The sequence below is a fragment of the Aptenodytes patagonicus genome, chromosome 2 (genome assembly GCF_965638725.1).
Source record: "Aptenodytes patagonicus chromosome 2, bAptPat1.pri.cur, whole genome shotgun sequence".
Classification (NCBI taxonomy): domain Eukaryota; kingdom Metazoa; phylum Chordata; class Aves; order Sphenisciformes; family Spheniscidae; genus Aptenodytes; species Aptenodytes patagonicus.
In genome coordinates, this window is record NC_134950.1 from 37737522 (window position 1) to 37762020 (window position 24499).

Consider the following 24499-nt stretch of genomic DNA (forward strand, 5'->3'; position numbering starts at 1 on the left):
GACACATCAGTTTGCCGCTTCTCGGGCCATTTGCACCAAGGTCTGTGCTGCAGGAGATGGATGGCCACTACTGCTCGTTTAAAGCTGGCTTGGATATATGTGCAATGTTGTCATAGCCAAATGCATCAGAGAGATCAGGCAAAAAAGTGCCTGTCCTTGCTCATGAATTACAAGTTTAACTGTCCTCCCTCAAAAGAGTGAGTGGCAGGGATGGATGCCCAGTGCCAGGGATGGATTGCTGGCAACCTACCGGAATGCTGTAACCAGCAAGCTCCATACCAAGAGTTGTGAGAAGTCACCTCTTAAAACCATTTCTGTGGGCAGGCTTTGAGAATATCTACTGTACCAGGCCTTGCAAGCAAAATAGGGAAAAGAGCCTAGTTTGGGCATTTGGAAGATTTTATGTCAAATTGCTAAATGCATTTTATGGATCTCCAATGTTTAATGTCACCTGAACAAAGTATCTTGGTGATTTCCATTTTGCACAGGGGTGCCAGCAGAAGTGATGCAAATATGACTGAAGCAAGGGCAGGAAATGGGCTGTCATAGAATCTCAGCAGGCGAGTCACATTCTAGCCAGCATAGAAAAGTAAAAGTCATTCAGTTTCCTTTTTCCATCATATTGATTAAATCTGTAGAGACTGGCTTTCTCTGAAGGGTGTTTCAGGTCCTTGTATTACTTTTTCATTTTTGGCGCTCTCAATTTTTTCTCTCTTTAATTTCTAAAAAGTATCCCCTGCTATCAGATCTCTGGTAATTTGTTTCACAGTCTGTGGTGGCCTCTCGTAAAAGTTTGGTGGTGTTCATAGCATCTGCGCCTCATTCTCTTTCCTCTTTCTGAAGCTTTGTCTACCCATTAAAATGAAGACTCTCAGGGTGCGAGGATTGGTCCTTTGTCCCTTGCTGCTCACTGACTGCCCGGTTGCAGAGAGCTCTGGAAGTGTAGACTTTCATTCCACTGAAATCTATTTTCTGGGACCGTGACATTTTCTCCTTGGAGGGAAGTGCCGCATAGCCAAGTTTATTTTTATTTATGTAATCTAACAGTTTGAACTATAAGAGTAGTCTAGCACTTACTTCAGCTGACATGCTTTTTAAAAGTAGGGTGCAGTTGAGATAAGTTAACAGGCAGTCATATTTGAGATTTCTCAGCCATGTCTCCTTTGAAGTGAATTAGTGTTTTTGATTCTCATCTTTCCTTTATTATAGCTGTAAGTTTTCTAACATAACTTATCGCAGGGACCCAGTGGAAAAATTCCATTATTAAAGGAGGTAATGATTACAGACAAAATAGTAAGTACAGCAACTATGATATATGGCAACAGAAATTACAGTAAAGTCTATTTTTTACTTAAGCTGTTCCTTTCTAAGAGGTATGTTGCATATATGCAGGACAGGTAACTTGGTTTCTTTCTTGTGAAGCCTGATAAACAAAGTAAGTGGTTATTTCTCAGGGTTATTTCTGATCTGATTCTTCCTTGAGTTTCACAGAACTTGGGTTTGCGCTCCTGGGTTTTGCACACCTGGGCTTTCTGTAGGTGCTCTGGGCTAAATTACAGCCCAGCTGTCTATGCCAGCCCATCAAATGTTTAAAACTGCTTTTTATTCAAATGTGGTAACTGTTGGGATATCTGTTAGAAATCATCCATCATGTTGTTGTCTTTGAGAACTGTTAATGTGCTATATAGGGATCTCATTAGTTGTGGAGTAGCCCTTGGCGGTCTGTCAGGTGCTTTGAATCAAATTTTCTTTTGCTGACATTTTTCTGAGTGTTTGCCTAGTTCTGAATCTGTTTAATACTTGGATCTTCCCATACAGTCTTTCATCGGCATTCCACACAAGAAGTTTAAAGGAATTCCTTCAGCACTGTCTGGTCCTTCCTTAGCTTTAATTGCTTTTATTTGAGGTCCTAGGGCTTGTGCAGATGCCTTTGAGGTATTCTCCTGCATATTTTCTTTGACTTTAGAAGACAGAAAATCACGGGCTTTTTAATTAATACACATCCGGTTCTGACCTCTCGTTTCCTGTTGTAGGTGTCCTTATTATTTCTGATATCATCTTTTGTCTGTTTTCCAATTCTTTGATATTTCTCCAGGAAGATGTGAAGTGTAGATGGTGCAGATAATTGCATCCAGTGCTGCATTTGTGACATCCCCAGCACTCGGTATGCTACCATAATGGTCCCTTTGGATTTGAATTTCATCTCGTGCTACATCACGGGGCCCCTGTCTCCTTTGCTGTTTCCTGCTGAGTGGGTGGTTTCAGATTTCTGCGTATTATTGCCACAGATTGTTTCTTTGATCAGTGCCTTTGAGATCCTGAAAGGGATGTTACTACATTTGTGTACAGTCTACCGATTCATTCCGTGTCTGGTAGTGCTGACTAATCCTCCTAAAAGTCTGCTTTCTAATCCATGTATGTTATCAGCTAAAATAAATGAATAGAGGATTTTCTGTTTACATAATATCAAAACTAGTCAAAACTTTCAGTCACTTAGATTTGCCTCGCAAAAGCTCCCTGTACAATCTTTCTAACAAAAATGGTGTTACACATGGCTGGCTGTTTGGTGATTGCCTTTGCATAACCATTTACCACACATGCATATGAATTTGCCTTCATTTAAAATTACAGTTTGCAATATCTTTGCATTACAAATATGAGGCCAAATGTTTTTGTTTCTTGTGCAAGTAATCCTGTCTACTCAATACTTTTAAATGTTTAATGTTTGAACAAATATATACTTAGTAGCTTCCTGTTGTAGCTTCCTTTTTTAAGTGTAAAGGATGTACAAAAAAAGTAAAAATTGTCCTTGTATTGGGTTTGCGTGGCAAGGTTTTGGTAGCAGGGGGGCTACAGGGCTGGCTTCTGTGAGAAGCTGCTAGAAGCTTCCCCTATGTCTGACAGAGCCAATGCCAGCCGACTCCAAGACAGACCCACCGCTGGCCAAGGCTGAGCCCATCAGCGACGGCGCTAAGGCCTCTGTGATAACATAATTAAGAAGGGGGAAAAAAAAACCTGCGCAACTGCAACCAAAGAGAGGAGTGAGAATGTGTGAGAGAAACAACCCTGCAGACACCAAGGTCAGTGAAGAAGGAGGGGGAGGAGGTGCTCCAGGCGCCGGAGCAGAGATTCCCCTGCTGCCCGTGGTGAAGACCATGGTGAGGCAGGCTGTCCCCCTGCAGCCCATGGAGGTTAATGGTGGAGCAGATATTCACCTGCAGCCTGTGGAGGACCCCACGCCAGAGCAGGTGGATGCTCGAAGGAAGCTGTGACCCCATGGGAAGCCCGTGCTGGAACAGGGTCCTGGCAGGACCTGTGGCCCCGTGGAGAGAGGAGCCCAGGCTGGCGCAGGTTTGCTGGCAGGACTTGCGGCCCTGTGGGGGACCCACGCTGGAGCAGTCTGTTCCTGAAGGACTGCACCCCATGGAAGGGACCCACGCTGGAGCAGTTCGTGAAGAACTGCAGCCCGTGGGAAGGACTCATGTTGGAGAAGTTCATGAAGGACTGTCTCCCGTGGGAGGGACCTCATGCTGGAGCAGGGGAAGAGTGTGAGGGGTCTTCCCCCTGAGGAGGAAGGAGCGGCAGAGACAGCGTGTGATGAACTGACCACAACCCCCATTCCCCGTCCCCCTGAGCTGCTTTGAGGGGAGGAGGTAGAGAATTCGGGAGTAAAGTTAAGCCCAGGAAGAAGGGAGGGGTGGGGGGAAAGTGTTTTAAGGTTTGTTTTTTATTTTCTCATTACCCTACTCTGATTTGATTGGCAATAAATTAAATTAATTTTCCCCAAGTCGAGTCTGTTTTGCCCATGACAGTAATTGCCGAGTGATCTCCCCGTCCTTATCTCAACCCACGAGCCTTTCATTATATTTTCTCCCCCTGTCCTGCTGAGGAGGGGAGCAATAGAGCGGCTTTGGTGGACACCTGGCGTCCAGCCAGGGTCAAGCCACCACAGTTCTGTAAACTGTGATTTGAAAGCAAAGATCTTCAGTCTTTCACTGAATATCATTTGATATTGCAGTAATGTGACTGACTTCACTGAAACTTCCAAACACTAGTGTAGATTAGTGTGGTGGGTTGACCTTGGCTGGCTGCCGGGTGCCCACCAAGCTGCTCTCTCACTCCCCCTCCTCAGCAGGACGGGGAGAAAATTTGATGAAAAGCTTGTGTGTTGAGATAAGGACAGGGAGAACACTCACCAATTACCATCATGGGCGAAACAGACTTGACTTAGGGAAATTAATTTAATTTATTGCCAATTAATTAAAGACTAGGATAGTAAGAATTAACACACACACCCCCCCCAAACACTTTCCCCCCACCCCTCCCTTCTTCCAAAGCTCAACTTCACTCCTGACTCTTCTGCCTCCTCTGCCCCGAGTGGTGCAGGCGGACGGGGAATGGGGGTTGTGGTCCGTTCATAACACTTCGTCTCTGCCGCTGCTTCCTCCTCACACTCTTCCCCTGCTTCAGTGTGGGGTCCCTCACATGGGAGACAGTCTTTCATTAACTACTAAAGGACCCATGGGTCCTTTCCACAGGGTGCAGTCCTTCAGGAACAGACTGCTCCAGTGTGGGTCCCCCATGTGTCACAGGTCTTGCCAGAAAAGCTGCTCCTGTGTGGGCTCCTCTCTCCAGGGGGCCACAGGTCCTGCCAGGAGCCTGCTCCAGCACAGGCTCTCCACAGGCTGCAGGTGGATATCTGCTCCACCGTGGTCCTCCATGGGCTGCGGGGGAACAATCTGCATTACCATGGTCTTATCCTGGGCCTGCAAGGGACTTTCTGCTCCAGCACCAGGAGCACCTCCTCCCCCTCCTTCTTCTCTCACCTTGGTGTCTGCAGGTCTGTTTCTTTCACGTTTTCTCACTCCCCTTACTCAGCTGCTGTGCACTGTTTTTTACCCTTTCTTAAATAAGTTACCACAGAGTTGCCACCAGCATTGCTGATAGGCTCAGCTTTGGGCAGTGGCGGATCTGTTTTGGAGCTGGCTGGAGCTGGCTCTGTCCGACATGGGGGCAGCTCATGTTGTCTTCTCACAGAAGCACCCCTGCAGCCTCCACCCCACTACCAAAACCTTGCCACGTAACCCCAGTACAATTAGATTAGTATATAGTGAGAATTGCACTTTCAGTACGTGGGAAGAACTCTGTGGGTGAATTCTGAGGTTGTCCTCCTTTATGGAAGGATCTATGTGAGTTTATCCATGTTTCACTGTAGTCTTTCATTGCAAGATGAACTCAGAGGACAAATTATGTTATCTGATACTCTACTATCAGCCTTCTGACTGTAGAAGGCTAATTGTAGCGTACTTTCTAGTAAGGCCCTTTTGCCCATCTATGTTGCTGTGGTAAAGTTCATTAAGCTTCTTGGCCTCAGGGAGGGTAACTGTATGCCTGCAGTTTGAAGGGCACTTTTCTGGCATCCCATACGTTGCCCCTTCTTTGGGTATGTCCCAAGTCATTCCGTGTGAGCCAAGGGATCATTGCAAGGTTGTTTATATCCTGTTCTTATAAGACAGGGAGAGAAGAGGGAATTCTTCATGAAGGGATATTTCAGGTTGTGGTCACAGAACAGAGCAGCAAAGTTTTAGGCATAAACCCTGGCGTGAACTGCAACACATCAGTTGTTTACAGTCAGGCTTTGGGAGCTCTTCATTGGGAAGGGAAAGAATTGGACAGTCAGGGCAGTGAGAGGTAGGCACTGGAAAGCAGAACAGATTTAGCCCTGATGTATCCATCTGGACATTTTATCTTCTCATGCCATGGATAACGTTTTTCATGTTCTCCAGAGGAATACTGTATTGCTTTACTGGGAATCATCCAAGAAAGGCAAAGTAAAAGTGAGTATCTACTTCTTAGCACTCGGTACTGAATAATTACTAAAAGTGAAAATTTATGGGAACTCAAAGCTGACACTATTTCATAATATTTGGTGGGTTCTGGATAAATATCTTTATCAGTAGACAAGCCAACAGAAACATCTTCTAATTAAGGGTTTTAGTGCAGTGAAGGCTCTCCCCCACTCCAATCCTTTACTCTTAATGTCAATGTTCCATATTTTGCAAATATGTCTTTCCAGCCAGTACAGCCTGTAATAATCACTTTGGTTTTTTTAATTCATGTAACGCGTTGGCTTTCATTTCTGTTTCTGTCTCCTGGCATTAGGTGGAGCGGATTTCTCCTTTGTGCCATTGCAATGCTCCTTGTGATATTTCCCATGTTTACCTTTCCGAAAAAGCTCCCTCCTCGACATAAAAAAAAGAAAAAGAAAAAGAAGATGACCTCTGATGATGTTTCAAGTGATGATGAAGTCATGAAGGAGAAAACAAATAGTAAAATACAAGCAGACAGTGCAGTTCCTGCCTCTATGGGATTTGGAAAGAATGTTAAAGGTGAAGTTGTTTTTAATTTTCAAATGCTTTAAAGTTTGTATACAGGGTCATCTAGGATTGTATGAGTGTAATTGAAGGCAGCATTTTGACATTCTGTATTTAATATTATGTTTTGCTATTGAGATTTTAATAGATGGTCATCCTCTAAAATTACAAAATGCAGTGATGAGTGTAAGACATCCATTTACTTAAATTATTGAAGTGATTAGTGCGCACCTGTAACAAACAGGTAGCCTGTTTCCTATAGTTATAGGACCTCTATTACCAGGCATATTTGTGTACCTTACAGTTTGTAACTGTCATACTTGCTTTAAGCTGTCCTTCATAGAATAAAGCGCTCTTCTAAAATATAAGTGAAACAAGTAAAAAGAATTCTAGTATGTGAGTTCAATTACATTCATACATTTGGGTAAGTTAATTGAGAAAGATTATTTGTTTCATATGCCTTTCCTGGCTATTTTGTACTGCAAGCTATTTATTTTCAGAAGGCTAGGATGAATGAAACCTGTGCTAATTTTGAAACAAGAAGAGATCAAAAGATTGACAAGTAATAGAGATTTTTATTCTATTCAAGAAGTAAACCATTAATGTGAAATCTAACAGTAGGTAGTAATCATTGATAAAATGCCGTGGGAAGAAGGGCAGTGTTGTTAAAAATTAATTAATGTGAAGCATATACATTTGACAATATAAGCTTAACAGTGTCATAATATTGAATAGTGTAGGACAAGAATGAATGTGTCTTAATGCCGTTATGTTGTCAATGCTGTTGTGTCCTCCTTGGATTCCATGATACGAATGCTGGTTGTGCCATTTCGTGGTAGCCTGATGAATGCAACGGGACTAAGAGAAACCATGAAATGTCATTTTTACCATTAGATGTAATTTGAACTCAAAACTTCAAGTGTTTGTTTGTTGACATGAACATTAGTGTTACTTTTTCATCGGATATCAGTCTGGGATGTAATGATTGGCAGATTTTTTAATGACGTGTTTATGATCACTCTTTATATTGAGTAGGCAAGGCTTAGCAAAACCAGTGTGCTGGTTTTAGACTAAAACCAGTGTAATTCTAAGTAATGTTTGCCCACATGCATATTGATTTGCTTTACATTGCATTTACATCTGTACTCTCAGGGTACCTAAAGTTACTGTTAATTTCTATGCAAGCAAAGAAAAAACAGGGGACTAGAATTTGCTTGTGGTGATTTTATTAGCTTACAAAACAGCATCTTAATCAAGGTACAGAGCAAGCAAGGTAAACCTGCAATATCAGATCTTTCAGAACCATGTTCTCCCTTTGTTTGCAAAGTAGCTAAAAAAGTGGTGGAGAAGCAAGAAAAGCACATTGTCTACTTCCTTCTTTGAAGACTCTATTCCCCATATTTGTGAGTCCCTGTACATAATGTTGTCTCCTAAATCCATAAAGCTAGTTGTGGTTTATTTTGGCCTTCAAACCTACCGGCCTCTGATTAGCAAAAATAGTTCAGGGCTACTCCTGTCAAGGTTTTCTCACTAACTTAGGGAGGTGGGAAGGGGGAGTTCAGTCTTTGCTGGGCTCCTTCCTGATCATTGCAGGCAATGTCATAGCAGAAGGACTGCTTCATCCTGTAGGTGTGCCTGGAAAAGATACAGGTATTCAGACAAACTCTGCGTCTGGATGAGTTTTCTGATGCTGGTTCTGTTTCTGTACGTAATTTCACCTTCCGGGTGATGTTGTGTCACTACAGGCACAGCAGATACACAGAAAACAAGTATACTCTTAGGAGAATGTTTCCTAGTACTTTTTTTCACAGAAATGAAAACTACTGTATATCTCATTTTAGTGTGTATTTTTTTATATATATATGTGCCTAAATGTGTACCATACCTTCTACAAAATCCTGTATTAATGTGTTAGTGGAGCCACCAAATTAGAGCTTCTCATATACAAAACTTTTTATTTTCTCTAGAGGAGAAACTTCACCACATGGAACAGTGAAAAGCAGCATTGTATTCCAAAGATACCAAGCGTGTTGAGATAACGCAGAGAAAAGTATTTTGCTGTAAGCTGATTGTAGCTTTTCCATTAGGTGTCATTTACCCTAGCAAAGAGGGCCTGCAGCAGGAATGCACTATCATTTAATTATTTTTCAAGTTTAAGTGGGCTTTATGGAATGAGATCATGCCTCAAGCTTCTCAGTTGAGGTAATTTCGTTTATCATGGGAAGGAAAAAAGGATCGCATGTGTCTAAGTCATTTAGCATTGCTTCTTCTGAGATGCAATGTACATTTTATACTTCCCATTGAATTTCAGGGCTTCATCTTTTTATAGCACGATGGCCAGAAACTCCACTTAGGCAGTAACCAGGAGACTGATGATTTAGTAGGTCACGTCTTCTGTTCTGTACTAATAAATATCAGTGATGTCGTAAGAGGTCAGTGCCATTAAATCTGTAAAATCCATGCAGCTTTGGTAAGGAAAGTCTCAGGGAAGAAGCTGTTTGTTTTGATCTTCTGACATGATGTTGTCTTACCTGGGAAGCCTGGCAAAATGATTCTTGTCCTGCTGTAACTTGTCCTAATTTCACATAAGTTGGTTCTCTAGATGAATGAAAAGGAATTGAAAAGGCATGATGGGAGAGGGCCGGGGTCCTTTTTCCTGCAATGGCTGCCAGTATAGGCTGAAGAAATAAACCAAAACTGGCTCCGGCTGCAAGTAGCCTTCAACTTCAGTGACCCGAGCTTTATTTTGGCCCATGGTAGAGCTGGGATCAGATAAAAATACCGATGCATCTTTGCTTTTTCTCATGTTTCGGGATGCGAGGGCTTGGAATTCAGTCTTTTCCTATTTATGTTGCAAATAAACAACGTGAGAAGGAGATTGCTTCTGAGTCAGGTATCAAAAGTATTAAACAAAACATTAAATAGGTCACAGGAGGAAGAAAATCGGATGCAGTTTATTGGGAGAAATAGAGGTAGTGTAGATAACATGAGCTAGAGGAGATTTATAATGAAGCAGCCACGGTTCAATCCCATACATGCAGATAAATCATGAACCTGAGCAGACAAAACCACTGTTTTCATTTATTACATGGATACCCTTAGGGTTTTGTACCATGGGAATTGTATCTGCCGTCCCTTTTACTTACCACTATAATGAAACTTACTGTGCAGTTGAATAAAGGAGCAGTGTAAAGCAAGCAAATGTATATATTGCCTAAAATGTACTGATTTAATCTGAAGGGTGTTAATTAATTACACATATTTTGTAGTCTTTGGGGTTTTTTTTAACGTTTTGAGTTTTGTCCCTATGTACAGCCCTTTCTTAAATGTGGAATATTCCAGTCTGCCTTTTCACGTCTACCAGCTGTCGTATGCCCTTCCCAGTCAGTCCCTGCCAGGGACTGAGACAGGATAATAACACTTGGCAGGGCATCAGCAAAGGTAAAAGAAACTCCTGAAGGGCTCATGGCTGTCGAGTAAGCCCACTGCAGCGCTTCCCCAAGGATCCGGATTGGAGTTTCTGCAGTACCTGAAGATTAGTTGGCAGGGATCGGAAAACGAGGAGGAGGAGACAGTGGTCTGTGTGTGGGGGCATTTGGTGAGCACTGTAAATGTCAGGGAGTTCAGCAGACTGTGGGCTGGAGATCCTTCTGTGCCACTGACCTTGAGCGAGTCGCTCCCCCCTCGCCCTTTCTTAGGCCATCTTGAAGAGCTCAAAATAGAAAAAGTTGGCATGGCCCCATGCGATGATGAGCAGTGTTAGCTGGAGCCTCGAGGAGCTGCTCTAAATCAAGTTAACAAAAGCAATAATCAGATCAAACTCGCTCTGAACCTTCCTACTCTTGATGGGATATTAGGGGCTGTTCAGCGATCTGGCCACCACCCAGGTACTTAAGGCATGTCCTGAAAATGCTTGAGGAATCGAGTTGAATGAGGTTGTTTAAATGGTATGTGAGTAGATAATGAAATGAAATACATGGCAAAATATTATTCTAGAATTTAGTGATTAGCTCCATACAGAATATATTTGAAGTAGTTGTGTGTGACTGAAAATGCTCATTCCCATTCTGATAAACAAACCAGAAATTGTCTCGAATCTTGGCTCTGCTTTGTACTGCACGAGAGCAGAAGCTGCCCCTGAGGCCTCGGTGTGGAGGCAGCCTCCTTCAAAGCTGCAGACTTGGATAGTGCTGTCCAGGCTTGGAGCACCAGCAGAAAGGAGGTCCTTTGGCTAATATCTGCATCACCCTAAAAAGGGGCTTTGCTGAGGGACTACAAGAGGACAGTGCTGTAGACTGGGATGGTTTATTGCCCTGGTTGTATTCATTGCACCGCCTTGGGCTAGATGCACAGGAACAGGGATAAAAGAAAATATATTAGATTATGAAAAAGGAGGTGAAATCAGAATTATTTGAGTTTTTATTGAAATTCTGTTTACAGTGCTTTAAGAGTTTTGCTTAGAGGAGTATTTACGAATATTTGTATTGCTTGCAGATTTTTCTTATGCTTTTCCCGTACCATGAATCAAGCAGTGGTCCAGCACTAGTGAAAGAAAATTAATACTGACTAGAGAAAAAATATTGTCAAAGACCATGAAGGGAAGAAAATTGCCAGTAGACTAGCAAACCAGTCCAGCAAGTCAGGTTTCAATTTACTCTTAGTTACATATTAGGTTATTTAAAAAAGAAAAAAAAAAGGAAAGAAGATGAGGATGTTTTCAGATTTTAATTACTGCACAGAAGGGTAAACATGTTTGCAGCCATACTAAAAGATCATTTCAGTTTTAAGAATGTAATTGATAGAGATTTATTTGTTCAAATGACAGAATGAGGGAAACTGTAAGTTCTCATAGGTTTGTTTCTGATGCACACTTGCAAAAGCAAGAGATTTTTTTTGAAGACCTCCTAAAAGTCAGAACCTGACAGGTTTAATAACGGCCTTGAAATCAAAGCCTAGGCCTATGGCTAGTCACACAAAAATAATGTGACATTAAAATGTTTTAAATGCATGATTGATTATTTAGTACAAAGGATCCTTAAAGTTTTTAGCATTCTTGCTTTTTACTAGAATTAGTGTGGTTGAAAGATATGAGATACTTATAGTGCCTTTTTATTATAGGTTTTTAAATTCAGATTCTGTCACACAGGATTTTACTGTAATCATAGGAGGAGATCAGGGAAAATGTAAAAATACATGAATATGTATTTTTGTTTGCAAATTTCTTACCGTATAACAACTTTTCCTTGTATGCCAGACAGTTGCTCTTTATAAGTCACAAAGGGCTTCAACCCTCAACCGCTCCAGGTGGTATGTATTAGTGCAGCATGCAGGAATAATCTCTGTTTTATTTCATGCCAAAAATTACAGTAATCAGTAGAGCTGTTCCCTGAAGAATCCTTCACACAGGTATAAGAGAACTTGTGCTAATTCCAAGACAATGAGTTTTATCTATTTATCAGTAGAAATCCAATTTGAAAGTACTAATTAGTTTTGAAATTAATAATGACCTTTAGACTGAGTGCTCAGGTGAGATGCAAGTAGGAGTCAACAGAAAGTACAGCTCTATATCCAAACACCAGAGCAAAATGTTCGTTAGCTCTGCAGCTCTTTACCTAGTTAGTTCTTCAGTATCTTTAGACCGAAAATTCTAAAGCAGACATTTTCCTGAAGCTCAGTTTTACCAGGATGACCTAAACCTTACCAGGTACTATGATATTTGGACCAGGCCCTTTAAAATAATGGATTTAACAAAGATCTTGGACACAGCCCTTGCCCAAGGACTTCCAGTTCATTTCTACAAAGAGCGCTTAGTTCATCATCCTAATAAAATGATATTTCTCTCTGTGACGTCCAGGCTTCTGAAAGTTACTGTCTTATTATTTTCTTCCGCATGTTTTCAGCACAGGTGAGCAGCTGCCACCAAATAGCTCAGTTTCCAGCAGGACTGATCCTGGCACCCCCTCTTTCTGTTTCCCGACTCCTCTCTCACAGCGGCAGCAGCACGGTCATAACCGCTTGCTCCTGTTGCAGGGGGAGAAGCATGCAATCCTGCACCTTGTCCCCGGGCAAATCCTGCTACAGCTGCCCCGCTGCAGCCCTATGACACCTGTTTTCTTAAACTGTGTCATCTAGCCCCATGAGAGGCTTTGCAAAAACTAGGTATAAAGAGTGGGCAGGAGCGGTACGCGAGGGAGCCCAGGTGGGGGGGACGCGGCAGCGACCCCGGCCCCGGAGCAGCGGTCCCCGTAGAGCTGGTTGTGGGCGCAGAGGTGGCGGCAGGCGTGAGCGGTGGCAGCGTTTTGCAAAAAGGACTGTCGTGGTTTAACCTCAGTCGGCAGCCGAGTACCACACAGCTGCTCGCTCACTCCCCACCCCCCCCACACCCAGTGGGATGGGGGAGAGAATTGGAAGAGTAGAAGTGAGAAAAACTCGTGGGTTGAGATAAAAACAGTTTAATAATTGAAATATAATAATAATAGTAGTAGTAATAATAATAATAATAATAATAATAATAATAATAATAATAATAATAATGTAATAATAATAATATACAAAGCAAGTGATGCACAATGCAATTGCTCACCACCCGCCAACCGATGCCCAGCCAGTCCCCGAGCAGCGGTCCCCCCTGGCCAGCTTTCCCCAGTTTATGTACTGAGCATGACGTCACATGGTATGGAATGTCCCTTTGGCCAGTTTGGGTCAGCTGTCCTGGCTGTGCCCCCTCCCAGCTTCTTGTGCACCTCCAGCCTTCTCAGTCGGTAGAGCATGGGAAGCTGAAAAGTCCTTGACTAGTGTAAGCACTGCTTAGCAACAACTAAAACATCGGTGTGTTATCAACATTGTTCTCCTCCTAAATCCAAAACACAGCACTGTACCAGCTAATAGGAAGGAAATTAACTCTATCCCTGCCAAAACCAGGACAGTATCCACCCCTTATTCTATACCATCTATGTCATGCTCAAGTCCCATATTTTCCAGTACATTTCCATTGATCTCCACCCCTTTTCCTGGGTTTCTTTATATATATATATATATATATACACACACACACATATACACACACAGAGAGAGATATCATTCTCTTAGTCTATGGTCCATCCCTCTAAAATGTTTGGTGAGTTCATTTAGTCCATGACTTTGGGCTCCATCTGTCATAATAATCTTCCAGGGCAGGAAAAATGGAGATGGTATGTGGTGTTGGATTGTTTCATGTTGAAATCAGTTCTGGTACCATCATCACTGTGCTTTGCTTGGTTTCATCAAAGTTATTCTTCATTAATCTGGGTGATTCTTATTGTAATATCATTAGTATGGCATATAATATTATGTAGCACTTAACATCACATAATTCAGATCATTGGCTATTCTCACCCAAAATCAAATCCCCTTGAGGTACACATCGGACTTCCCCATCCTTCTGCATTATCCACCAAGTGCACCCAGGTGCCTGAGCAAAAGCAATCCCATGGATGGGTTTGCCTTTGCCCGAGGCAGGAATAACCCAGACTGTTTTCCCTAAAATATTTTTTAAGTGCACTACAGGGACTTTTTTCCCTTCTACAGTACGTAAAATTTTTGCCTGGGTGGGGCCAGCTTGATTGGCAGATCCCCTCGTGTTGACTAACCAGGTGGCTTTTGCTAAATGTGTATCCCAGTATCGACCCTGGGATTTCTTTGGAATATTGTTTCGGTTTTGTCTAAAGTTAATGAGCAATTTAAGAATATCATCCAGAGATCTGCCCCAAGGCTGGATAGTTATGAGTGGCAGGGTGTGTGGGACAAGATGGGCAAGTACCTAGGCCAATGGGCACCCCTAGTGTTTTGGAACTTCACCCCTGAGCAAGTGCAGAATCCTGAACAGTTAGTAGAATATTTGGACAAAGTATGCTGTCACCCTGGCAACTCCAGAGAGATGCAGATCATTGCAACATGCTGGGGCCTGGCCCATGCCTACCGAGCCCTGTTCAACACCATTCAGTACCCTCAAAGGGAAGAGAAGGTCTCTGGATCTGATGATAAAACAACAGGCCCTGCGGCCACTCAGACCCGGGCGACGGGCCCTGCAGCTGAACCAAAGAGCCAACCTGTGCTGGTATCAGTCACCCTTATACACAAAAAGAAATCTTGGAAGCAGAAGTCGGCTCGTTTAGTAAGGGAGGAAGAAACTTCTTCTAAAAGGGAGCCAGAGGAAGAAGTGGATGAGGCAGACTACCCTGGAGAAGGGCCATCTGTATCTGTAGCTGTATCTGTATCTTGGCTCTTGCCCTTTGGTTTCTTTTTGCACCTAGGCCCCCATCAGCTAACCCAAGCCAAGCCAAGCCAAGCCAAGCCAAGCCAAAAATAGACACAAAGCCAAAGCTGATGAGGTCTGAGGGCTGACATCTGATGATATTGTAGATCTTTCATTTTTTTCTCTCTTTCATTTCCTTTTGAACAATGAGATAAATTTTGATCATCTGTATTTTGAACATGCAGTATATTTGCCAATAAATACTGATACTATTTTATCTTTGTACTTGCTACTGTAATGTAGTTTCTGAAGGTGTACAGTTGCATTACAGTTTCCATATATTCATGTTGATATTATATGGTCTCATACTTCTGTTATCTTGTTTCTTTCTGTTCTTCTGTTGCAAACAGTGCCATATTTTTTTACAAAAAGCTGTAGGTGGTAAAAAACCATTAAGATTCAAATGTATGAGTGCTTCTTAATATGATTTATTCATTACTTATTTCCACCAATTTTTTTATTTAACATTCAATATGTTTTTTCATAGAGGCAGCAAGAGAGCATTTGACTACATTAAAATTACAAACCCTGTATTCATAATGAATTTGGTATAAATTTTGACAACTGGCATAAGCTAAGACTGGATGGAGTCAGGCAGCTTAGGTGCTAATTTGCAGCCTGACAAGTTTTGACATGACAAGAGTCTAAATTCTGTTTGCTTTTATACACATAACCTACTGGAGTCAATGGAGAAAGTGAGACAGATTTTTGACTTGACAACTTTTAACATCAATAAAATTCTCACTCAGGAATTCTTACTCAGCATGTTGTATTTCTAATGGGTGCTCTTACTGAATTCAACAGGCTTTGATTCAAGCAGCGTTCAATTTCTGTATGAAGTGAAAAGCAAATGAAAAAAACCCAAACCATAGTAGGTTAGATATAATACTTGGACAGAAAATCTGGTCTTGGTAGAAGCCCCAAGAAAAAAAAACACATTTAAAATCACGCCATCTAGTCTGAAAAAATTGAGTCTTGAATAGAGTTATCATTATCTTGTGATGATAATTTGACATCACTACAGGACTGAATTAAAAGTATTTAAGTGTTTCTTTTAACTACAGTGCTGAATTTCATGGGGTTTTGATATTTGATTTGAGGATAATTGCAACATCTATGAATACTTTTTCAATTTAAGTTAATGATGTGCTTTCATTTTTAATTGATTGTTTTATCCCTTCTGAGAATATTAAATGAGTTGTATGTAGGGTATGTTGAGATTCATTGATATCATTGACATATTTTTTTCAGTATGCTTTGTCTGCATCTATTGTAAATACTTTTAAATCATGTAGAAAAATGTTTAATTAAAAATCTTTTGGTTCCCTTTTCAAATTATAGTATTATTATCCTAGCTTTCCAAGCGTGGTCCTTGAAGCAGAGTTACAGGGGGAGTATGTGATCTGTTTTCCTCCTGTGGAGTGCAAAACTCAGTACTATCAGCAGTGTGATATGCTTTATCTTGTAGAAAATTTCAAAATAAGACTCAGAATAATTCCAAAATCACTACATTTTATTGCTGGTTTTCTTTCCTTTATAGTGCTACTATGCAGACCCTGTTTCTTCAGACGGTTTTGTTAAAACAGACCTCAGTTGTGTTTGTGAAAAGTGGGACTGCAGCCCCGGGGCAATGCAGTGAGATAGGGTAAGAGCAGACAGCGAAGACTGCAATCCCAAATAAGCCCTCTCCCTTCCTCTTAGCAAATGTAGCCAGATGCTAGCAAGCCATTATTGCCAGTCCATCTCAAAGAAAATCAGTTTTTGTTTCAGTTTGCTTTTGTTTCTCGCTCATTATTTATAACATTGCTTTGTCATTTTTGTCATTTATAGAGCTTCCAAGAGCAGCTGTCAGGATCTTAAGCAACATGACATTCCTTTTTGTGAGTTTGTCATACACAGCTGAGAGTGCCATTGTCACTGCTTTTATTACCTTCATTCCCAAGTTCATCGAGTCACAGTTTGGCATCCCAGCTTCCAATGCCAGCATCTACACTGGTAAGGCATTGCCACGTAGTGTAATGTTGAAAGGGTTGGCGTTCTTTGGCAAATGAAATGAATCAATACAGGAATGAACCAAAACCATGCTTGTTAGAACAGGTGATTGGATCCAGCTTTGTGCATTTGGTTAGATATTCAGGCCGTTTTTGATGTTTGCTATATGTGTTTAGTAAAATGTGAACCCATTTATATTGTCAAGGGGCTGGGTTTTTTTACATAAGCCTAGACAGACATTTTCTAGTATGTTAATGGTCTTCAAGGGGGAAAAAAGCAACAAAAACAAGCTAGAAAACCCATAGGCATTACTGTGATTTGTGTGCCTTAAAAGATATTTTAAAGCTGTTCTTATTTTCTGTTAATTTTACTTTCTTTCTTACTGACTTTGTTACTTTGAACTTTAAAATATCCTAATCTTTCTTTTTTCCCCACTGATGAGTTGTTTATCTGTCCCATCCTTCAGTTACCTCTCCCCTCCAGGCTGGTAGTCTTCCGCCTATTTACTTATTAATGTTGAGCACACAACGATCTAGTCTAGCCAGGAGAGCTCCCCAAATCCTCTCCCACCTGCCACTGCAGGTGTGAGGTCCCTCTTTCGCAGGTGTGGCACTTCCCCTGCTGCCGTGGCAACGTGCAGCCAAGTCCAACTTCTAACAGAGCTACAAACCACAAAATTTTAAGCTTCGTAGTGCTTTGTGGGAAGAACTTCCCTAGGGAAAGGGGCTAAAAATGTCGTGCAGAATTGGGGCCCATGTCATGCAGATCATCTCCCTTCTCTCCTAGCTGCATCAAAGACACTTGTCTCAATACCTCTTTCTTCTTTTGCACTTATAAGCATCTTCTCTGCCTTCTCTATAGTGCTTCCCATATAGAATAGCTGCTAATTGCTAGACAGGTTAGTTCTTTGCTCCCTCATACTTCCAGATATTGTGCCTGAGAAGGAGTGATGGAGTGGGTAGTGAGTTGTGGGAACAGGGGTGAATTATGGGGTGAAAGTGCCCAGGGGCATCAGTCAAGGAAAAGACAAAAAGTGGTAGAAGAAAGAGAGACAAAGATGCAGAGACCTCACGTGGGAATCATTTGTCACCTGCAGTGGCTGGAAGAAACTCAAGGAGTCTAGTCTAGAGTGCTGAGGGGAAGCATCAGAGAAGCACCATGAGGTGACTTCTGTTTGAGAGCTTGCTGGGATGAGATTTTCTTCAGGGCATGAAATCCCTGTGTTCTCTATATAAGGAGGAAACACTGATTGATGGGACCGTGATTCTATCTGAAGCTTAGTGTAGCTACACACGCATAGGAATTTTGCTGTAATGAGTCTTGATGGGATTGCTACTCCATAACTTGCTTCATTCTCAAGATAAACCAGAAACATTCTTGCCAGACAAAATATTCGACAGCCAGTATATTAAAAGAGGAAAAAATGATATGACCCTATCCAGGGTGTGAAGCTATTAACATCTGTTGTTTTCCCTGTTATAAATAGCTTGATAAAGCCTATTATAATGAACCAGAAGAAGAAGATGAAATAACTCAGGCTGGATGTGCAACATGGACAAGTGAGCACTGCTTCCACAACCCCAGCTCCTAAACTTAGCATTAAAGTCAACAGTTGTTATTAATTTTATAAATTCTTTTTGTAGGAAAAATGGGAAAAGGAAACTTGGAGATTCTGTATTAGATTGCTCTGGCTAATCTAGTAAAAGACATGTCCAGTTTACAAACTTCTGGTTAGCAAAAGGAGCTCTTACATGTTATTTATATTACTACATCTATACTTCATATGTACATTGCCAGCTGAATACATGTGCTTGACAAATCTCTCCATGTGACTGATGTAAATTTTTTATTCGTCATTTTCCATCTCAGTTCCTAAGTAGCGATTCTTTAAATAAGTCTCAATTTGCTTCTAATTTGTTTCTGTTTTTAAACAAAGCTGGCATTGATCATCAGCAAAAACGCCATGTGCCAAACTTTATGTCTTGAACTTGTGCAGCTTGTGCTGCAGTCCTGTCTAGTTTGGAATTTTTTTCGTGTGTGGAGCAGGTGGCATTCAGCCTTCAGGTTTTCTCAAGTCCAAAAAAAATGGACTTTGACTCTAGGTTACAGATATTTCTTAGACAAATCCAGGTTAAACTTTCAGGTGCTTCGCTAGCGGATTTACTTGTGAGAGTTACAACTGAAATAATTTGTAATTGGAAGAACTGCACACTATATATTATAAAGCATTGCCCTGGTGACTTCTGCTAAAATGGTTGCAAACACGTTGGATCTACCTTTAGTTTTAGAAAAGGTGTAATATGTATCTCAGACAGAATTGGTTTGAAAATCTCAATGGTATTCCCTTAGTGTAACCTGCTTAGCAGATATTGCAGTTTTCTGTTCCCAGACTATTAGTAGCTGTTAAGATCATCTTTTGCGGCTGTGAAAAGCCTCAAGTGCTGCAGCATCCTGACAACAGCAAAAAGGACAAAGCTTGAAAATTGCTGACTGAAAGCCGATATTGCCTTGGCGCACTGTACCCAGGAGTGTATTTGGCACACACACAATTCCTGTAAGCCAAACTGTCATTATAAAATGAAGGAGAGTGCAGTGCAATGGCTTAGTATCAGACCTTAAGCTTTATTCCTCTAAATGCCTTTGAAAAAGAAGAATGAATGTCCTGATTAGACATACATGTTTTGCTTTGCCCTGGAAGCTCATCTGCAAGTGCACTGTAGTAGCTGTGTTTCTTTGACAGTACATCACTTCTGATTTCACATCCCCTGTGGAAAGAGAGGGGCATAAGGATGAAAAGTTTGTACTTGGGGCAAACAAACCTGTCAGGCTTCCTGACACGCAGGAGGGAATGAGCGCTTCTCTCTGCTGCCTTCACCAGAAACAGCGAAATCTGCTCCTGCCTTTCCAGTTCCTCCCAGAGAGAGAGTTTTTCCATCTCCATCTTCAGTTTGCATGGAGGAATTGGTCTTTATACTTCTTCTGTATGGGCTTTCCTTTACCTTTCCATCCTCCTGAATGAGAGCGAGCCTCGGCAGGCAATTTGCTCATGTTTGTCTCCTCATTTTTTATGTTCTGATCTTCATGGTGTGGCAGTGGAGGGATGAAAACAGCAGCGCAGTGTAACTCACTAATGGAAGAACCACTAACCTAATGCCTCACAAAATATTTACATGCTCAGTTTTGACAAGGTACTAGATGTAGACACACACAGTCTCAGTTCTAGTGAAAGGCTTTTCCAATATACATGTCCTCAGGAGAATAAGAAAGACAAGGTAAATTCAGGTCCAAAAGAGGTTAAGACCTCAAAGCTAAGCTATAAGTTGAAAGGAAGAAGAATACAGAGTTTAATTTATCATCAGTAAGCCCTTACCTTGGGCTAGATCCTTAGTTCACATAACTGATGTAGCCACAGATTTGGTCCACCTGACAGGGGTGTTTTAGAAGGCATTGCAAGTGATCCCAGTCTGCCTTCGGTGTGGATGTGGGCTTCTCTGACACAGATTTCGTAGAGCAGGGCATGCCTGGTAGACTCAGATGGCTGAGTTGCCATTTTCACCCAGAGAGAACATTTTGAGTGCAAGTGACAGGATTTGCATTCTTTCTTTCCCTCGTTCATATTCAGTCATTGAAAGTGAGAGATATAACAGCTCAAGAGAGATAACAGCTTTGAACTTTGTGAAAATCATTTAATTCTCCTAGAAGGACTTATACATTTAAATTCTGCTCTTATGAGAAAGACTGGTTTTGAGTCTGTGAAGGGTTATTATTAAGAATCTTCCTCATGAATTGACATTTATTTTATAATGCCATTTGTGATGGCAGTATAATTAAGGCGGCAACTATTTTTACCTCTTATTTTTACTTTCACGATCTCAACATTTTGATAAACATCATGTCCCCTTCACCTTTAGACAAATTAGCAGAGAATGAGAATGCTTTGCAATAATATTAAAGATATTTGCAAGTGATAGCATTACCGGCTTCTTTAAAAAGAAGACCAACATCTTTAAGAATTTGGATTATAAAGTTTAGCTCCTTCTCCCTAGATGCAGCTGCCAAAAGTTGTTCAAATTCCATATATATGTGGAATGCATCTTTATTAGCAAAGAACTAAAAGACCTTCTCACATGTCAGTGAAAAGCAAAAGCCAAGGGAAGCTAAGAAGTGCAAGACATTCACTGACAACACCACCTCAGGCCCTGGGAAGTGGGGACAGCCCGGTGACATGTTGCTGAACTGCCACCTTACAACTGCAGCAGCAGAGCGGCAGAAATTTCATAGGCACGTCTTTTGTGTCTTAAACTTATCGTAATACTAATTCTAGTGTCTTAATTTCTTTCATCATGTTTGACCAGTTTGCGCTCCGCGTGGCTGAGATGAATGGTGCTGCCGATGTAGGACAGTGCTATTCAACTTGAGTAAAGTATCCAGCAGGCAGAATTTGCAGCCAGGCTCACGCGTGCACTCCCAGGTGGGCAGGCTTCTGGGGGCCTGCCTGGGATTAACACTTGCGCTTCCCTGGAATTAATCATGAGAGTAGGAAGAGGAAGATTCGTGTCCAAATCTGGATTTCTTCAGATTTTCAGTAATTAAACTGGAGCAATGTGTATCCCTTCTCCCCATTCTAAAATAAATACAAAGCAATGTTTCTGCTTGTAAGTACAATAGTTCTCTTATAGTGCTTTGGCTGCTGGTAATATCATAAGGAGGCTTTTATTAATTCTTTGACAACACTCCAAAGGTTTGAAAAGTCTGACTCAGTTTGCTAGCAGACAATGGAGATCTTAGTACAGCATTTGCAGTCATCTAATTAGGGAATCAAACCAATATTTATGTTTTATTCCATTTCTGTAGGTCCTGTTTTAATGTTGCTCAAATTTCTTCCCGGCAGGTGTGATTATTGTCCCGAGTGCTGGTGTTGGTATTGTCCTAGGCGGCTACATTATAAAAAAACTGAAACTCGGTGCAAGAGAGTCTGCAAAGTTGGCTATGATCTGCAGTGGTGTATCTCTGCTGTGCTTTTCAACTCTCTTCATTGTTGGATGTGAAAGCATTAATCTAGGGGGAATAAATATACCTTACACGACTGGGTAAGTATCTTGGAATCATCTGTGGCAAAACCAGCTTTTTCCAATAAGCCTGATAAAGAAATGTAAAAAATGCTGATGTACTGAAGAAGCCACATGTTCAAATGAGAATTCAATGAGTATTGTGATACTATGTGGCCCTTTGGTTTTTACATCTAGTTTATTATGAAGCTTATGTAATAACTCACCTTTTCAAGGGATAGGAAAATGCATTAGAATGGACTTCAGTGATTTTTACAGGAGATTGCTCAGAGTTTAGTTGGTGTTTCAAAATGTTTTCTGCTCATGAAAATTGTGAAAACACTAAAAGCATTATAAAGATTATTTCTGAATAGGTTTGTTTATTCTCACCATAATAGTGTCTTGGGTCTACAATCCCTATTTGAGAGGAATCACTTGGGCATGTGCTATCGACATTAGTGGTGTGCGCTGCTTCTGAACCCCTTACTAGTTGTATGAATGCCCTCCAGTGCTTGCTGGATCATCATCAAGACAGTGACCAGAGCATAATCCTTAAATATATATTGAGAATGAAGAAGGCTGTCATGAAAAAGAAGGTGTGGATGTAGGAAGGTATTGGGAGTGAGGGATTTAGGCTGTGACATTAAGAAATGCATGGAAGGGCATTTTTAAAAAATGAGGGATATTTGGAAGGAAGACAGTGTGGTAAAAGTTGTGAGAGGGCGTTTCACTGGAAGGTAATTCCTCAGAAGCCTGATCGTGAGCTTTTATTTTCGTTCTTATTTTGTACATTAGCTTTTCCCCAAAATTGCCTTCTTCATGTAGCTTAAACACAAGAACAGAGTAAGCGTTTGAAGAGCACGAACTTATCTGAAGCAATGTTTTTCCCTTTGCTTTTACATCTGAGACAACGTCTGCCTTTTATTTATGGCCAGGTGCTGGGTATCAGATCCATTTGCATATCTTGCTTTTAAGGCTCAGCTCTGGACTCTTAACATTTTGAGGTTTGGAAGACAGTGTAGAAGAAGTGCGGAGCAGGAAAAGAGATGATCAAATGGGGAAAAAAAGAACTACAGTGGGGCAGTGAGCAAGTGTTGTGGTTTAACCCGGCACCGAAACCAGGACAGCAAGCCAAGTGAAAAACAAAGAGGAAAAATGGGAAGCAAGGGAGGAAGAAAATAGGCGCTGTTTACACAGAGAATATTTTGCATTGCGTGTTGCTGGGTGTTACTACATTGCTGTCAAACCCTAATCCTAGAGCAAGAAAAAACAGCAACTGAAAGTCACGAGCTGATGGAAAGCTGGTTTACTCCTTTGTATTCTTAATACCTGGAGTTAAAGCTTGGTGCTGAGGGACTGACTGCAGAGGGGAGTAGCATGGTGATATATCCTTGTCTGAGCATAGTGGACTGAAGGAGAGAACAGGGGTGGGAAGGAGGTGGAATGCTTTGATTGTCCACCTTCTATTGATGTTTGTGACAGCCTGTGGGCGTAGATGAAGAAATGAAAATTATTAGGAATTAAAACATAAATTTCAGATAGCAATTAATTGAACTGTGTGGCAAGTCAGAATGTCCCTGCCTGGCTAATGAGAAGGCTGCAGTTTTCTGTTTGTGAAAAAGTGCTATTTAATTTAAATCTATTTCTAAATTGAAGACAAGGCAAACTATTGCTATGTAACACATAACCTTCACACTGGACTTGTAAGAGTAACTAATTTTTTTTTGCAGTAAGTAATAACATTTGCAGTAAATACATAGCATGAATTGAAATAGGCATCTATTCACAGCTGTTCTGAAAGTCTGCAGTAGCATTACTTCTTTACCACCTTCATCTAATTGTTCTTATTGAGCAAAGCGGTGAGAGATGGTAATGGCAAAATTCTCAAAAGTGTTGAGGTATATCAACTCTTTGAAATCAGTATAAAAATCAGCATGCTTGGACTGTAATGTCAATAGAAATTGAGAATTACCAGCATGTTATAAAGCACGGTTCAGGAGTTCGCAGCCCCAGCCCTATATGATTTTTTTAATACAGAGTTCAAATCCAAATTTATTATCAAAATGATAATAAAGAAGCAGCACTACACATAAATTCTTCTTGAATATCTGACATGATAAACATTCTCTTAATCCTCATGGTCAATCGTTTGATAGCTTCAAATCATTTACTTGGTAGGCAACTCTTTAACTCAGACATCAAAGAATGTTATTGTTCATGTAACAAAAAAGCATGCTTTCATTTTGGAGTTTAATAAAACACATACTTCATTCTCTAATTCCAATGCAGTGCAGCGTTATGGACATCAAAGCCAGTTCAACAGGCTAGATCGGATAGGAGAAACAGTACTTGGTTCAGAGTAAATGTCTTTCATGATGCTCTACCTTAACATGGCTATGCTGGGTCTGATGTCTGAGCTACCTGTGCTGGCAGCAGCCCAGAAATCTCAGCTGCATTGGGCAGTGTAGACATGCCCTGCAGGAGAATCTTCTCTGGACAAACATGTTCAGTTCTACCGTTCTTTTCTTTTACATTTCAAAAGTAGGTTTTTTTCTTTGATGAACTGAGCCGTAGACTAGTACAGAGGAGAAGGATAAGCTGGGTTTTAGTTAACGTGGGAGTATGTGCATACCAGTAGTCAGCAAAGTAGGCAACGGTATTTCATAATTCAGTGTGTTTCATAACTCACTATTTTTCTAACTGTACCAGCTGTGAGGAAGTGGATGGGACCTGGAGGCATGCACAGATTAGAATACATTTGCAAGGATTTTCTGCTGTTTTATGTTGGGCAC

General features: G+C 41.2%; 1 protein-coding gene across 1 annotated transcript in view; it reads left to right on the plus strand.

Moving 5' to 3' along the window:
• The window catches only part of SLCO5A1 (solute carrier organic anion transporter family member 5A1), an 85070-nt gene that overhangs the window by 33586 nt on the left and 26985 nt on the right, over positions 1-24499 (plus strand). Inside the window, exons 3-5 of the mRNA XM_076329580.1 lie at positions 6163-6389; positions 16498-16662; positions 21551-21749. Of these exons, the coding sequence (XP_076185695.1) occupies positions 6163-6389; positions 16498-16662; positions 21551-21749 (591 nt within the window). The remainder of the gene's footprint in view (positions 1-6162; positions 6390-16497; positions 16663-21550; positions 21750-24499) is intronic.